This window comes from Populus nigra, chromosome 1 (genome assembly GCF_951802175.1).
Source record: "Populus nigra chromosome 1, ddPopNigr1.1, whole genome shotgun sequence".
Taxonomy (NCBI): domain Eukaryota; kingdom Viridiplantae; phylum Streptophyta; class Magnoliopsida; order Malpighiales; family Salicaceae; genus Populus; species Populus nigra.
The window spans coordinates 25,088,429-25,106,791 of record NC_084852.1 but is presented as its reverse complement, the minus strand read 5'-3'; the positions used below and the strand labels follow the sequence as shown (position 1 = coordinate 25,106,791).

General features: G+C 31.8%; 2 protein-coding genes across 3 annotated transcripts; one reads left to right on the top strand and one right to left on the bottom strand.

The window, feature by feature from the left end:
• Positions 1-5,234: 5,234 nt before the first annotated feature.
• LOC133688276 (uncharacterized) lies at positions 5,235-8,493 on the top strand. Of its 2 annotated transcripts, none has more exons than XM_062107716.1 (6): positions 5,235-5,525; positions 5,653-5,710; positions 6,324-7,307; positions 7,417-7,479; positions 7,561-7,759; positions 8,181-8,493. In XM_062107716.1, the coding sequence occupies exons 2-6, from the start codon at positions 5,708-5,710 to the stop codon at positions 8,243-8,245; spliced, it is 1,314 nt and encodes a 437-aa protein (XP_061963700.1). In that variant the 5' UTR covers positions 5,235-5,525; positions 5,653-5,707; the 3' UTR covers positions 8,246-8,493. The 2 variants fall into 2 exon arrangements, with proteins under 2 accessions (XP_061963700.1, XP_061963692.1); XM_062107708.1 differs by having other exon boundaries at positions 5,236-5,525; positions 7,414-7,479.
• Positions 8,494-9,678: 1,185 nt separating this feature from the next.
• Positions 9,679-12,418, bottom strand: LOC133691517 (ras-related protein RABE1c-like). Its single transcript, XM_062112060.1, has 9 exons — positions 12,201-12,418; positions 11,978-12,088; positions 11,345-11,417; positions 11,145-11,245; positions 10,988-11,053; positions 10,616-10,713; positions 10,241-10,303; positions 10,077-10,169; positions 9,679-9,968 (listed from the first exon to the last, which is right to left on the bottom strand). Exons 2-9 carry the CDS (start codon positions 12,048-12,050, stop codon positions 9,885-9,887), a joined length of 651 nt encoding a protein of 216 aa, XP_061968044.1. The 5' UTR covers positions 12,051-12,088; positions 12,201-12,418; the 3' UTR covers positions 9,679-9,884.
• Between the last annotated feature and the right edge of the window lie 5,945 nt (positions 12,419-18,363).

The following is an 18,363-nucleotide window of genomic DNA, read 5'->3' as shown; positions in this document are numbered from 1 at the left end:
AAAATTCCATGACATTAAGTTATTAAACTCATGCGGCTTTATAATTTAATTTGTAGGTTTGAAAAGTTAATTTGAGATTACTTGAATCAATAAAAAAATCAATTTCTTATCTTAATATATAAAAAGAAAAAATTAAAATAACATCATCTTGACAAAAAAAAAATCTTAATATTAAATTGGGTTACATCTAACTCCTGTACAATTCAATTTAAAACTTGATTCAGATAAAACCCAGGTCGAAAGATCTTTAAATTAGTTTAAATTAGCTTCGGGTTTGGTAAAACAGTCAGAAAGTCATCCATGGCACCTTCATAGAGGAATGCTGTTCTTATATATTTTTTAATGTATCCAGGTAGAATTAGTTGGTTTTCTAAAAACAAAACTAATAATTCAGGAAAAAAAATCCAAGCAAAAAATGAGTGCATTGATAAAATAAAATAAAAGAGTTTCGATTCAAGGAAGCTTTTTTGCCCCTCTTTCAAATCGTCCACATGTTTTTTTATTTGTTGCGGTGACTTTTTTATTTTTATTGAATGAACACATATAACAAAAAAAAATTATATTTCTTTGTGAAAAAAATAATTAGAAAATAAAAAATTATACTAAAAAATTATTTTGTTTCAATGAAATTTTAATTATTGTTTTTTTTGCAAAAAAAATAATTTTCATATAATTAAATAAAAATATTTTAAAGGATTTATTGTGATACAAAATCTTAATCAATATTTATTTTTAAAAATTATTGGTTTGATTTTTAGTTGTTTTTAACAAAAAAAAAATTAACGTTTATGGTCATCTTTAATCCTCCATTAGTTTTATAAAATTATAACTATAAAATCTTCTTGCTACTCTAAAATATACTAGCAATGACTATTTGTTTTTATTAATGCACTAATACATATTATATTAATAAAACTCTAAAATGTGTGGGCTTTTTACTGTACATGAATATATTGTGGACCAAGACACAATTCACTAGGGGTATTCATTTTTGGTTCGGTTTGGTTTTTTAAAAAAAATAACCAAACCAAAATTATTAAAAAAAACCGAAACGGAACCAAAACCGGTTCAAACCGACCGGTTTTGGTTCGGTTCGGTTCGGTTTGTTTTTTAGAGCAAAAACCGGTTCAAACCGGTTTGGCTCGATTTTTCCAGTTTGGTTCGGTTTTTTCGGTTTGGCTCGATTTTTTTCCGCTTTGGCTCTGTTTTTTCGGTTTGGCTCGTTTTTTTCAGTTTTGCTCAGTTTTGGCTTGGTTTTTTCCGGTTTTTTCGATTCGGGTTCAGTTCAATTCGGTTTTTCCGGTTCCGGGCTTAAAAAACCGAAACCAAACCGGTCGGTTTTTTTAAAATTTTAATATGTGTAATCGGTTTTTTTTCACAATTCGGTTTTTTCGGTTATTTTATTTCTGGTTTTCTCAATTTAATTGATTTTTTGGTTTTTTTGAACACCCCTACAATTCATTGTGGACTTATTATACATGCACACTGTGGACCAAGACACAATTCACTGTGGACTGGCATAATAGTTTTGCTACATATTTTGCACTGTTGTGCGGGTATTGTAGCATGTGAGTGCTTTCACTATGGAGTGCACTGTTTGAGTTTTCTCTTTGCTAAAAGCATTGTGGGTTGGAGAAGCGTAATGACATGACTGCTCTTGCCATAAAGAGTTGCAAAGATCACAGGGGATGGGGTTGTCTTTTTGGATGAGAAGAAAATGGTCTGTTGGGATTTTGGTGGTGTTGCACGGCCCTTGGAAGCAGACGCCTGGCACTTGTCTACAAGCCAAGATACCAAGACCAGCCAATTGCGAGGCCAGGAGGGGTTGCTCTGCTGTGTTTTGAATCAACAATTACAGTTGGGGGCATTGCATTTTTTGTCAATAGCTATTAGGTCTAGCTTGACAACTGGACCCAATGTTGGGGGCCCAACACACTTCCAAAGGGAGCCAGTAGAGAGCCAAATGCGGGGGTGGGAGGGGGGTGCTCTGCTATGTTTTGAGTCAACAATTGCGACTGGAGGCATTGCATCCTCTGCCAAGAGCTATTAGGTCTAGCTTGGCAGCTGAACCCAACATTGTTGGGTAGCCCCCAGCACACACGTGGCGCTTGACCTGCCTGCTTGTGTGCTAGCAGACCAAGCGCACATGTTGTGCTTGAGCTCTTGCCCCAGTGCTTGGCACACCACTAAGCACACGTGGCGCTAGGGCTCACTGCCCGGAGGCTGGCACCCCCAGCACACACGTGGCACCTAGGTTACACCTGGGGACACCTGGCTTTTGGGTTTTGGGCTGGACCCATGGTTCCTCGGTCCTAAGATTCTAAATATTATTATTTGTTATACAAATACTATTATTTTCAGTATAATTAATGTTATTGATAAAATAATTAATAAATTTGAAAGAAAAATATTATTATTAATATTGAAAACATATTATTATTTATATTATCAATTTTTATGATATTTTTTTATAAAAATAAAAAGTGAGCCTACGACACAATATTATTAAAAATATTCAACAATTCTAAGTATTAATATAAAAACATTATAATTTGCATTGTAAATATTATTATTATTTTTATAATACAAAGTATACTTATAAAAAATATTATTATTTGTGTTCTAAATATTATTATTTTTCTTATAATTAAAAGTATTCATATCAAAATATTATTATTTTTCTTATAATTGAATGTATTCATATCAAAGATATTATTATTTGTGTTGTAATATTATTATTTTTATAAGAATTCAAAGTTTTAATATAAAAAATATTATTATTTGTGTTCTAAGTATTCTTGGAATTAAAAATAGTATTGTTTGTGTTATGAATATTATTATTTTTACTGTAATCAAAAGTATTAATGTTAAAAATGTTATCTTTTGTGTTATGAATATTATTATTTTTATAATAATTAATATTATTAATAAAATAATTACTAAATTAGAAAACAATTATTGTTAATATTGAAAAACAACCATATATTTGATTTGAAATGTGAAATTAAAAATTATTATTATTATCATCACCATCATCATCATCATTAATAAATTTTAAAAAATTGTCATTACTATCGAAGAAAAACCATATGGGAACACGTGGCGCTTGGGCTACTGCTTGTGTGATGGGTAGACACCAGCGTACACGTGGCGTTTGGGCTCCTGCCTCCGTGCTTGGCACACCATTTCGCACACGTGACGCTTGGACTCCCTACCTGGGGCTGGGAAGCCCCGATGCACACGTGACGCTTGGGCTCCAGTCTCAATGCTTGGCACACCACTGCGCACATGTGGCGCTTGGGTTCCCTATGTGGGGGCTGGGCACCCTCAGCGCACACGTGATGCTTGAGCTCCTGTCTCAGTGCTTGGCACACCATTGCGAATAACTGGCGTTTGGGCACCCCCAGCATGGGAGCTGGGCACCCCTAGCACACATGTGGCGCTTAGTCTGCGCTGCGAGTGAGTCATGCCTCTACCAAACTTTGGGTCATAGCACTGGATCTAAGGTTCTTGAGTCCTAGAATTCTAAATATTATTATATGTTTTAGAAATATTATTATTTTATTATAATTAATTTGATTAATAAAATAATTAATAAATTTGAAAGAAAATATTATTATTATTATTGAAAACATATTATTCTTTATATTATAATTTTTTATTATATTTTTTATAAAAATAAAAATTCAGCCCGCGGAGAATTATTGTTAAAAATATTCAACAATTCTAAGTATTAATATAAAAAATATTATAATGTGCATTGTAAATATTATAATTTTTCTTATAATACAAAGTATTCATATCAAATATATTATTATTTATGTTGTAATATTATTATTTTTATAATAATTCAAAGCTTTAATATAAAAAATATTATTATTTGTGTTCTAAATATTCTTGGAATTAAAAATTGTATTATTTGTGTTATGAATATTATTATTTTTACTATAATCAAAAGTATTAATATTAAAAATATTATCTTTTGTGTTATAAATATTATTATTTTTATAATAATTAATATTATTAATAAAATAATTACTAAATTAGAAAAAAAATATTCTTAATATTAAAAAATAACCATAGATTTGATTTGAAAGGTAAAATTAAAAAGTATTATTATTGTTATTGTTATTTTTATTGTTATTATTAATAAATTTAAAAAAACAGTTATTACTATCAAAGAAAAACCATGTAGCACTTGGGCTAATGCCTGTGTGCTAGGGAGACCCAGCGCACACGTGATGCTTGGGCTGCCTGCTTGTGTGCTGGCAGACCAAGCGCACATGTGGTGCTTGGGCTGCCTGCTTTAGTACTCTTCAAGCGCACACATGATGCTTGACCTATACCAAAACCCAATTATCATTGGGTCATGTTTTCAGCAGAACCTAAAATAATCTTGAGTCATTTGCTATACAGGATTCAAAATAAACTTGGATCTTACATGTGCAGATTCAAATAGCCTTGAATTTTGCCAATATTAAGCCCCAGCTTTTTTATAAAAATAAAAAATTAACCTAGTTAGTATAAACTAATTGTTGTGTCAAGACGGGTTGATAAAATAATGGCTGCAATTGCTGTTGTTATTAAGATTAAAAGTTAGCCGCATGAGTTTTTTCTCTCCTGCAGTTGATATTGCAAGTTTGCCAATATTGCTGCTGCGTCTTGGATTTTTGTTCTTCATCAAACTTATAAGTTTTTTTGTTTCTGGTGGGATTTATGATTGCTGGTTTAGGAAGGATTCTAGTTTCTTGATCTCTAGCTCTGATCAAGGTGTCCTAATTTACTTCGTACAAGGTTATGATCATGAACATACGGAAAAAAAGAAACTACGTGCAAGGACGAGGTATCTTAAGCTTAATACAATATTTGTTTTTATATTTTAAAAATGTTTTTGAAAAGAATTAATTTTTATTTATTTAAATTAATATTATTTTAATATTTTTAAATATTTTTAATATGATAATATTAAAAATTAATTATTTTAAAATAAAAAACGCATTAAAAAAACAACAATTACCGGAATCTAGAACCCTTACTGAATATCTGTCTTAAACGGCAACAGCTGCGCAAGCATTTTCGAACTAGCGCTCTTACCAGCTAATATTTAAACCATTACGGGTAAAATTAAAACTTTACTGCAAGGGTGATATTGTAAATTTAAAACTCACGTGGTGGAGGTGGAACAGTGGTTGATATGAAGTTTGTGCCTCCTCCTTCCCTTCTCTCATCTAAAGTGAAAAGACCAAAACGCCGCTCGGCAAAACTGTTTTACGAAATTAAAGCACACGCGTACGACTGAGATAAATTTAACCGTGAATGCAGATGTAGCCCATTTCTAGTTCCCTTTCACGGGAAAAAATCGAGTGCTCCTCAGACACAAACACCAAAAACTCCCCTCCCCCTCATCTCGATAAATAAATTTTACTACTACTACTATTATTTTTTTTCAATTTTCATCGCCGATTAATTCAGCGGACCGCAAGTCAACGTTCCGGTCAGATTGCCGACCATCGTAAAATTTTAAGGTTGTCAAAAACTTCAATCTCGCTTTTTTTAGGGTTAGGTTATCTTATTTAATTGGGGTTTTCATATCTGTGACTGAGAACTTGAAGCGACTTTTTTTGTCATTTTTATTTTATTTTATGCTAAAAGGTTGAAGATGATCGGTTGAGGAAAGAAGAGTAAAAATTCGGAGAGGCACAGGAAAATGGTATGTATAGTAATTCTTATGTATTACTCCCTACTCGCATAAAAATGGGGCCCTTTAGTAGTTATCATCGTGATGCTTCGAGTAGAGGAACATGAAAGTGGAAGTACTGAATAGTTTCCCTGTATTTGTACATGAATTGTTAGCATGCATGCATGCAATGCTAGTAGTAGTGCTTAGCAGTGTAAAGATTTTGTGTTTTTTATCAACTGCAATTTTATCAAGTTTAGAGTATAGAGGTTTGCATACATGTGTTGCTTTATCAGATCAATTGCTTGCTTGATGATGCTCCAAATAGAAACAAATGAGTTGCTAAATTTGCTCTTCCCCTAGAGTTATTTGTTGTCATTGCTGTCACCCTGTCTTCCACTTTGTGAGAAAAATGAAATTGTTGATGATTTCATGTTTCTCAGGAGTAAATTTTATTTATTTATTTTTTTGTAAATTTTTTCAAGGGACAAAATTCCCGAATTGTGTGTGGAGTTTTATGGTTGTTAGTCAAAGACAATGATATGGATACTCTTGAGAGTTGTAAAGATATGTTGGGATAATATTTTGGTGCTGAATATGAATTTCTTTTCCTCTTGGAATAATTTTCCCATTGTGGGTTTACCAGAACAAGGGATTTTGGATGTCAAAGGGTACAGATGGAGATCCAGCATTTGAGAATCCTCCTAGGCTTGAATCTAAACGATCTCATCAGTGGTTTATAGATGATACTGAGCCTGAGTTGTTCCCTAACAAGAAGCAAGCAGTGCAAACTCCAAACAGCACCACAACTTCTGGAATTCCCAGTGCAAATTCTCCTTCTTGGCATAACACCTCTGGTTTTCAGTCTGTCCCAAATCAATTTATTCATCGTTTATTTGGGGCTGAAACTGCAAGATCTGTCAATTTTGCTGAAAGGAATTTATATCCTGCTGGAACAGTTGAATCAAATGCACCTGAAGCCTGCCTCAACTACGGTGGTATTAGAAAAGTCAAAATAAATCAGGTTAAGGACTTCGACAGTGGTGTGCATGCTCCAAAGGGACATGGTTTCACAATTGAAAGTGACAGTAACAATTCTACAGGTCAGGCCTTCCAGAGGGAAAGCCAAAGTAGCTTTATATCAACGGGACATGCATTTGATAAAGAAGATAACAGTGTCACAATGATGGGTCACACCTACAATGGAGAAGATGTCCATGTTGGTCCAACAAGTTCCACTTACATCAAAGTTGATGATAGTGCTATTCCAATAAGCGATGCGTATAGCAAGGAAGACACCAATTTATTATCTTTTGGGGGATTTGATGATGCACATGATATTATACCTGTTGATGGGCCACTCAGCAGCTATGACCACTCTTATGATCAATCCTCTGTTCGAACACGAGAAGCAGTTGATGAAAAGGAGCTGAGGGCTACAACTGCCAAGGCAGTTGCAAGCAATACGCAGGCAACCAAATCCAGAACTGAACCTGTTTCCAAAAACAGACCAGAGTTGAAAACTACCAGAAAAGAAGCTCCAAACAGCTTTCCTTCAAATGTCAGAAGTTTGATATCAACTGGTATGCTTGATGGGGTCCCTGTAAAGTATGTTTCCTTGTCACGCGAGGTAAATCTTTTTTAAATTTGGCCCCTTTTCCTGATAACGAAACTGCTCCATTTCTTTCTGTTGTATTTTCAATCTAGTGACCTTGTTGTACTCTGCATTGAACAAGGAGCTTCGTGGCATTATAAAAGGTTCTGGCTATCTTTGTGGGTGCCAATCATGTAATTATTCCAAGGTAAGCTTCTTATTGGCTATAGTCTTTGCCTGGATGAATTTTTTCAAACACCACTGATCTGCTTTATAATTTGGGTGTCAGGTGCTCAATGCTTATGAGTTTGAACGTCATGCTGGTTGCAAGACAAAACACCCGAATAATCATATATATTTTGAAAATGGAAAAACTATCTATCAGATAGTACAAGAATTAAGGAGCACTCCTGAGAGCATGTTATTTGACGTGATTCAAACTGTTTTTGGCGCACCTATTAATCAGAAATCCTTCCGCATCTGGAAAGGTAAGTGGTATATTTGTTTGACTCTTTGCCTTTTGTATGTTTAGAATTCTTTAAAGACTTGAACACTCTTACTAATTGTGCATACAAGCACGCTTGTAAAATATGATTATCCATTTATTTATGGTGTTTCTGAGGAACTTTTGAGGCAGTCATCCCCTACTAGATATTTGCATGAAATAACTTTCTCAATCTATCTCTTGATTGCGAGTGCAAGGCCTTTAGCATTGCTGTAGTTGAGAACCAGGACCCATGGTGCGAAGTGCAACCACACTTTTGCTTGTGGAATTTTAGTTCTTACTCTGTTTTCTTAGAAATAGAAGGCGGGAGAGTTTAAAACTTTTGAGGCATTTTGCATTCAATAATTTTGCCAACACTTGCATTCTAACTCCCTTCTATTTTCACCTCTCCCGCTTTTCCTCAGAATCGTTCCAAGCTGCAACTCGTGAGCTCCAGCGTATCTATGGGAAGGAAGAACTAAATCTGTAAAGCATTATTTTGCTTGAAGTGTAAAATAGAACAGCCTTTTTCTTTGCATTGAAACTAGCATGCCTGTAGAGAATTACGCAGCAAGGATGGCCTTGCAGAGAAAGTTCAAGCGATGCTTTCTATTAATATGATGCAGACCTAATTCATATGAAACTTGGTATGTTGATTATGAATTTGTGAGTGAGACGAGGTGCTCATGTACAGTGTGATTAAGAAACCAAATGAAGATGAGACATGTTTTAATATAATTAGTTATCATTTATTCGCAGGAAAAATAACAAATAAAAAAAGTTAAAGGATGAAATTAAAAAAACAAAATTCTCAATTTAAAAAATCTGAGGTTGTGTTTGTTTCCAAACTTTCTTGTATTTGTTTACCATTAAAAAGGTTGGTTAACGGAACACTTTGTGAAAGTTGTGAAAAATTTAAAAATATCATATTATTTGCTAATTATATTAAATTTGATCCTTAAACTTTTGATTCTTATATATATTTTGTTTTGAATATTTGTTTTTTAATTTTATCCCTTAGAATTTAATTTTTATATTAACTTTGGTCTTTATTTTTATAATTGTTATTTGTTTTTCCCTTATCATTTTTTAATTGAAATTTTTTATCTATCAAATTTGATACTTGTTCTTTTGATTGTTACTTATTTTATTTGAAATAATTTATGAAATGTTAATTATTATTATTTTAATTTCTTTATCTTTCAATTTTTTTATTTTTTAGATTTGATTTTTATTATTTTGATTAATATTTATTTTATTTGAGATAATTTATGAAATTATTTTTTTTTTCAATTTTATTATCTTTTAAATTTTTAATTTGTAAGATTTGTTTTTTATTATTTTAATAAACTGGAAAAAAATAAAATATTAATAAGTTATTTTTTATTTATTTTTTATTATACTACTAAATATCAGAAAATAATTTATTTTTTTAAAAATTATTTTTAAAAAAATTATTTTTCAACAAACAAACGATGATAAAAAAATAATAACTTGAAAAGCTTTTCCAACAGCCAACAACGCGTGTTGCGTTTCCTTAATGCGACCATTAAACTGATCATGTTTTCCACGGTGCTGGACTCTAATTTCTACATTTCTCAGATACGAATTCTCCTGAGTGTTTCTATTTCAAGCAATCAAGACTGGCGTTAATCCTGGTCTTCTGTTGTTGATAGTATTATTATTATTATCATCATCTAGAATTAAGTTTTTGAAGCCTTCACCCAGAAGGGTCTGATGACAACGCAAGAAACTCAAACGGGCACCAGATCCATCTTGAACGCATATGCTGGAATCCATTCGCAATTGTATTTTTACACCATTAACAAACTAACCAAAGCTACTACAAATTTGATGTGAGGAAGAAAAGCGCGCACAAAAAAAAGAGAGAAGAAAAGGTGAGAAAAACGAAGAAGAAAAGCATTGCCACACGAGAACCACAAATAATATTCTATAATGATAAACTGCAATATCATACGCTAAAACAAGTTTGAAAAGAATGGCCATAAGATAAATTACAAGCCCCCCTTTTCCGTCATCAGAATTAGTCCTCGTCCTTCTCTTTCCCTTTTCTTTTTCAACAAAAGTGTCACCGGTAACTCATGCTCCCACTAGGAAATCATTTGCGTTTAAGAACCACAGCAAGAAGATTTCTGGGCACCTTGACCACCTCCGCCTGCCTGGTCTGTTGGAGTGATCTTCAACGTAGTAGGCTGCAATACACAACCCAAGCAAAATGCTCAAACACTTAAAGAGCGTTCTCACAAAGACGTTCCTCGCTCTTTTCAACTTCAAAATAGTAGTTCATAAAATTCAAATACCTCAGCCCTTGTGTCAGTGTCTGCAAGCCTTTGCTTTATATCCCTTGCTATTGAAAAGAAAACTTGCTCCACGTTTAGATTTGTCTTTGCACTCTGTAATACATATTTTTCAATAAATACCAACGCTAGTTCAATTAGCTTCAAGTTCTGCAAGTTTTACTTACAGTTTCAAAGAATTTAATCCCATATTCATCTGCAAGTGCTTGGCCCTTGGATGTTGGCACAGCCTAAAAGAAAAGAAATAATAAGGATTATGAATCACAGAGTGATTCACATTTTGAAGAGCATTCATTCCCAAGTGAGGGAAACAGAGAGATGAATTGCTAGAACTATGAAGTATAAACTACGGCAATTTAATTTTTTCCTGTCATGGATATGCCCAGTGAAAAAAATAAATTCTCGGTGTGCTAAAATCCATGGATCAATAAACAGCCCTGCTAGTGGAACTCAGATATAATCAAGCAAGCAGGACTTGTGAAATGGCAATTAAAAGCAATTTCACAAATGGTATTAGTTGACTAAGGAACTGCCTAACATACCCGTTTGCTTTCATCCATGTCAGCCTTGTTCCCTACCAATATCTTGCTAACATTATCAGAAGCATGTTGCTCGATGTTGCGAATCCAATTCCTAATGTCTGAAAATGGTGATAAAGGGTTAATGAGAACACAGTCGAAAACGGAAAAGGTGAAATATGAAAGGAAACAGTTTGGTAAAATAAAAAATCAAAGCAGCTTCCCTACTAATACAGTGTCACCAAAAAAAATAGCCAACACGTGTAAGAAGGGGCTAGTAGAGATGTAGGGAAATCCAAACAACACATTCAGAGAAGCAAGATTTGTTCCACATAAAATCTACTAAGTGAGTTAGCAATCTGAAGATTTTATCAATTGAGAACATAAAAAACTTACTGTTGAAAGATGATTCATCGGTGACATCATACACCAGCAAAATACCCATAGCTCCGCGATAGTAAGCTGAAATGGAGTAAGTTTCCAGACTTCACAAATACTGTCTCCCTTTCTATCACTGAAATATCAGTACCTAAAATAAATAAATAAAACATACCAGTTGTGATTGTTCGAAACCGCTCCTGACCAGCTGTATCCCAAATTTGAAGCTTAATCCTTTTGCCATCAAGCTCAATGGTTCTTATCTTAAAGTCAATACTGCATGATGGAGAATAAACGTGGGGAAGTCAGAGAATTTCTTCAAGATAGAGAAACCAGATAATGCCAGTTGAAGTCCAGAATGCAAGGAAAACACACCCGATGGTGGTGATAAAACTAGTAGTGAAGGAACCATCAGAGAAACGCAAAAGAAGGCAACTCTTGCCCACACCTGTGACGGCAAACAACAAAAGAAAAATCAAATCTCAAGCACAATATTAGTTGCAGAATAAATTTAAACTTTAACAGTTATGCAAATCTAGTGAAGGATGTAACATTTCCCACCCACCCCAAAAAAAAGACAAGCATAATGACATCAATTAAATCACAAGAATAAAGAAACATGGGATAAAGTAGGCAACATGTTTAGATCTATATCCTTTCTTCGGATGTTTATGGGAAGGGGAGGTAGACAAAGAGCTTAACTGCCGACAATCTATTTAGGCAGCAAGCATGTTCTCTCCCTCCTCCTACATGGTACCGAATCCTGACAGATACAACATCATGTCAGATTGAATGTTACTGTCTCTCCTCTATCAGGGATTCCAATTTACATGAGAAAAACTAAAAAATCTGCCACAGCACAGGTCAACTTTGCATCAAGTGGAAGCATACATTAGGAAATTGGAAAGGAAAAAAAAAAAAGAGGAAAGAAAACTAAGAGAAATGGGTTGCAGGGATTGAAACTATAAGATCCTTAGAAAAGAAAACAAGAAGATAAAAGAGCCATACCGCTATCGCCGATCAAGAGAAGCTTAATGAGATAATCATAATCGGCTCGAGCTCTAGCGGGAGGAGCAGCCATTGAAAACGGAAAAAAATCCGAAAAAATATAAGCCCTCTCTGCACAACAAAAAGAAAAAGAAAAAAGAAGAATCAGTAGGTACCAAATCAATAAACAAAAAGGAATGAGAGTAGATCTAAGCATTTGAAGAAAGAAAGAGGGGGAAGGAACCTTTGAGATCAGGATTCTTAAAAAAACAATAGAATTGAGAGACAGAGAGAGAGAAACGGGGGAGATGGAATTTTCCTCTCTTTTTTTAGCAAATACTGGGGAGAGAAGACAGCCTATTTTATGCTCTTTGTTATTATTATTTGTGAATTCGCCATTCCAATTTACAAATTGAGAGCTCAGCTCCGCTCCGACTCCGATGGCATGGGTTTGCTTCCTACAAACATATTAATCATACCTGACCGACCCCTGGTTTGACTCGGACTCCAAAAATATTAATCATACTTGACCGACCTGTGATTTGACTCGGACTACAAACATATTAATCATACTTGACCGACCCGTGGTTTGACTCAGACTCCAACTGGATCGATTTAAAAAGAATGTTATTTTGATTTAATTAATAGAATGATTTCTTAATAAAAAAAATAAAGTTGACTCGGCAAAGTTGGTATAGATTAATCGGATGAACATTCAAATGAAATTTGATTTATATTCATCATTATATTGATGGGTTATAAGTCAACTTATGGAGCTGGGCCGGTTTAATAACTTATTTATTCCTGAAGTTAAAATAAAGCATGCGAAGCCAGTAATAAATAGAGGCCTGACAATTAATAGCATGAGGGACTGCAATGAAACAATCAAAAGATCAGGGACTGAAGTTAAAAGACAGCATGCAAAGCCAGTAATAAATAGAGGCCTCACATGCATTCCCCGAAACCAGGTGGTTCTGCTAATGGCAATTAAGACACGTATTAGTGGCAATTAAGACACAAACTGTAAATCAATCATTTGACGGCAGAAAAGATTTGAAAACGAGAGTTTCAGATTCCATCAGCAAGAAAACGGAACAAGACAATCTCGTAATGCAAACGGATAATAGCTGTCTTAAAAAGAGAGCAGATGTGAAACCAAGGGCGAAGCCAGGAATCTTTTTTATCCTGGGCTACGAACAAATAAACATAAATTATTTTTTAATATCCATTATTTAATAAACACTCTGGTTGTTTTCCATCACTTCACTAATGATGCATGTAAATTTTTGTATTATAAATAGAAAGATGAGCTAAGAAACCATATTCCGTATAGATGGGAATTAAATAAATGGTAAAAATGTAGTAAGTGTATGAAATATCATGAAGTTTGCTTGAGTATTTATTTATTTATTTTTATTAATATGGATATCTAGATCAGCTCACATATACCTCAACTAATTTTACGGGTCCTGAAGTTAAAGACTATATAAATCTTTAGTGGTGTTAAGATTTGTGGGATTTGAACTAGTGATCTTTAGAGATCAAACCTAGAGCCTGACCAATTAGGCTACACTCCTCATAGTTGATTGAGTATTTATTAGCTACTATAAGATGGGGCTAAAGAGTAGAGAGCATTTGGGAATGCGGTACAAACCGCGTTCCCTTAAAATTTATTTTTTTGCTAAACATTAATTTTTTTGGTATGTTTTGAATCATTTAGATGCGTTGATTTCAAAAATAATTTTTTTTAAAAAAAAACATCATTTTGATATATTTCAGCATGAAAAACACTTTAAAAAACAATCACAACCACATTCCCAAATTTATTTTTTTAATTTTATTTTTTAAAATTAAATTTTTAAATGTTTTTCTATGAATCAAATACATATAAATTGGGATATATAAAATGGGTTCTTTTATCCGGAATAAAAAATCCTAGAAATTTATTCAATGAGTAAGAAGATAAATTAATTGGATGCTAAAGGCTAAGAAGCCGAATGAAAAGGTACGAGGCTAATAAGAAATAATGCAGAGAAAATATTTACATATCCAGATTTGAAAAAAGATAAATAAAAAGGCTATACTTATAATTATAAGATGAGATATTATATTTTTGTAAGATCTAATTTTTTACCTGGGCTACAGCCCACCTTAGTCTTCTATGCTCCTCCGCCCCTGTGTGAAACTGAAATGAAATGCCGTGTTCTAATATTTGGACTCTACGGGTGAGATGCGCCTGCAAAGTCATAGCCATCTCGGGTCAAAGTCGTAGTGAAAAATTACAAGGCAACCTGTTGAGTCCCATTGTTAGCATGTTTGGCTCTGCGGTTGAACCTGTGTTTGATCAAATTTTAAAATTTTTTTTTTTAAAATTAAGTGCGGTTTGTACTTTTTGGATCATTTTGATGTGCTGATGTCAAAAATGATTTTTAAAAAATAAAAAAACATCATTGGCATGTATTTCGGTACGAAAAGTTATTTAAAAAGCAACCACTACCACACTGCCAAACACGCTCTGTGTAATCACATATGACCGGCAGCCTTCAAGACTTTTGGAAATTCACAAATTTCAACTCAGCTGGATAGTTTATGTTGGAGTTTAATTTGTTAGTTGAAACTGGGGATGTAATTTATATTATTTTTTAGTATATATTTTAAGTAAAAAAATTTTGAATTTAAAATTTATACAAATATATATTATTTTTTTATTTTTTATCAAATAAATAAAAATAGTAAGATTTGAACTAATGATCGTTTGATCATCTATATTTTGATATTATGTCAAAAAATTAATTTAATCTAAAAACTTAAACTATCAGGTAAAATCTCAAGATGTGATTTATATTATTTTCTAACAAGCATTATAGTTTTTGTTTTTAAATGTTTTTTTTATTTTTAAAAAATATTAAATTGTAAATCAAGTTTAATCCTTTTTTTGAAAAAAAAAAAACTCAACCCTAATCAGAGGTTGAATTTTATAAATATAATTGTAAACTTCTTCATCTACCAAGTGCATTGGTTCTTATAATCTTATTTTTCATTAAAATAAGTAAACATCTTTAAAAAAAAATGAAGTACCTTGCAAAATCACATTTTAATAAGCTAGGGAGTAGTATATGGAGTGTCTAATAATCTTATTTTAGTAAGCGTCATTTGAAACATTAATATTAAATATGATTCTAGAATGAATATATATATATATATATATATATATATATATATATATATATATATAAAAAAAACCAAATATCGTTAATTTGTACTGATTAGTGATGAATAATTTAAAATCACTTTTACGTTAAGAAATCATGTGGTAAAGAAATCCTGGTGAAAAAATAAGCGGCTCTAGCATTACTCGTTCTATCCATTGTGTTAAATTATGTACTCAAAATTTAAGAAAAGCAAGGATATTATTTAAGAAAATGTTAACGATCTACTATTTTTATTGTTTGAATTAAAAAATCATTAAAGATATCACTTAAATTAAGTATTTGAAAAAATAAATAAATATGTTCTTAAGAAAATGAATTTGTTACTTAAAAATTAAATATATTTTAATTGAAGAGGAAGCAAGTTTATCAAGAGAGACGTGATGACATGATATTCAATTTGTGATTGTGTTTATATATATGGATGGACAAATTATTGATGATATGGGAATTTGAGTTCTCATAAACTCAAGAGTTCATTATTTTGATTCAATAGAAATGGCAGTTCTAATATAAAATTGAGATTTATATATAAGAAAATATAAAAACAATGATAGACGAAAGATAAAGTATATAAGCTATTTGTGTGTTTTAGGTAAACTGTAATACATATATTTTTGTATTTTTAAAAATATTTAATTTTAAAAAAAATTAAAAGAGGTTTTCTTTTATTAAAAAATATTACTTTCACTTATGTACCTATTTGTTTTTTTGTTTTAAAATTATTTAAAAATAATAATTTTTTTATTTTTTTATCCTAAAAGCATCATCAGGAAAAACAGTCTAGCAATACAATGAAAAGATAAAGATTTTTTAGTATAGATTGAAGACAAAAGTGAAATTCATTCCATGAGAAAATGGTAAATGTAGTTTATGCTGATTTGCTCTCAAGAGCGGTATACTAGAATAAAGATTCTATTATTATAAATTTAAAATTATTTTTATGTTTTTATATTAATTTGATGTGGTGATGTTAAAAATAATTTTAAAAAATAATAAAAATATTATTTTAATGTATTTCAAAGAAAAAATATTACAAAAAACAATTTTTACTAAACTTTCAAACACCTATAAATAACTGATTTTGAGAATTATTTTTCTGGTATTTTTAATTGTTATGTTTTAAAATAAAATAATAAAAGATAATGATCGGTCGGAGGTACCCATGCGTAGGAATGGAAACTCCCCACGGTCCAAATTAAAATGAGATGGCACAGTCACTGTCAGGAGTGTAAATTGCAAAGATTCCTACTTTAGGGACATCGCATGCTTCTCATTATTAATCATAAAGAAATATATATCTAAAGTTAAAAGTAAAGACAATCCCTCCCCCCGCAAAGTTGACCTTTTTGCCCTTTAAAACATACCAGCCTCTCCTTCACTCATTCTCTTCGAGAAAACGTTCATGACCTCCATTTACATGTCAGCTGCAGGAAAAAATTCTGATGATGGCAGACATTAGCGAAATCATAGGAATTGTTTTCAAAATATTATTTTTATTTTAATATACATTAAATAATAATATTTTTTTAATTTATTTTTAACATTAAAGATTTTAAAATATAAAAAAATAAAAATAAAAACACTTTTAAACAAATGATGGCCAACTGTAACGGTGAAGGAGGTGATGATTGCACACATCAAGATTGCAGCGGTGAAAAATCCAATACTATCTGAGTTTCATCATCAGCTGAGATCCTTTGGTAGTGCATCTATAATGAGATGCCTATGATTCAAGCATGTTACCGCCTATACGGTGGTTATGTCGAATAAAATAGAATCACTTTATTTTCTTTTTTCATAATGTCGAATGCTAAGTTATAGTAATCAAATCTTTTTCTTTAATTATAATTTTGTAAGCTTTTCTTTCCTTAATGTCCGAATCTAAGATCTTGTAATAAAATATTGTCGCAGCTCTTCCTAAGCTATATAATAAGTTAATAATAACCATCTAGTAGGTGGTCCAGTTGTACGAGCTTGAAATCAAGAGGTTTGCTTCATATGTGGTCTCAGGTTCGAGCCCCGTGGTTGCTAATATGATAACCACTGGAGGCTTACATGGTCGTTAACTTCAGGACCTGTGGGATTAGTTGAGGTGCACGCAAGCTAACCCGAACACTTATGTTAATAATAAAAAAAATTAATAATAATCAAATACAGAGCTCGTTAGTGAATTTTTGTTTGTTGCTTCTTTCGGGTTTATTCATTGGAAAGGGTATAGAAAGAATTCGTGAGAGTGATCACCCGAGTTGGGTGGAGAAGCTTCACTTTTCATGTCGTATTAATGCAAAATAATCAGTATTTAATGACTAATGATAACCATAGCATCAATAATTGGTAAGATGAAATCAATACCTCATGATTGCAAGATCCAATTTTCATCAATAAAATGAGATTTAACAGCCATGAATCCCTTTCCTTGATTGCTGGAAGTCCACAAGTCTGCCTTCGAAGCAATCCTACTTCTATTAATATCGATAACACTAGGGTTAAGAATATTAATATTAATATATATCAATATTAAAATTAAAAATTTTCTTATTAAAATTTAGTAAGGTAAAAGACATTAAAATTAAGAATATCATACCTTCTTCATGCAATACTTACCGACACTATATTTGAAAGTATTTTTAATTGAATATTTATTGATGTTAAAATCAAGAATATTATAGATAGGTTATCAATAATATAATATAACAGACCCTTAGCAATTTAAGACAAAACCAACAACGTAGTCTAGGTGATATTATTTTTTATTTTGCACAACCAGTCTTGTACTATAGAATCTATATTGACCAAGTAGGGTTTATAAAAATCATAATATTAGTTTATAATTCTTTAAACAAGATATTTCCCCTCTAAAAACAAGATATCAAATATCAAAAAAAAAATCAAGGTTATCATGATGTCGAACATCGATATTGGGTGTTTGGTAAAGTAGGTTTGGAATAAATTTTACATACCCAATCAACACTAATTAAAAAAATAATGTTGAGATGATGAGTATGTATTAGTCTTGATTTTTAAGTAAAATAAGAAAATTTTACCTTGACCGTCTAGAGGTTTGAGTTTGGTAACACTTTGCTTTCATCTTTTAAAAAATCACACTTTGCATCCTATTATTTATATAATTAATAGCAATTTACATATTAAATTAGAAACACGTTACAACGTGATATTATAATTAATTTAATGTCT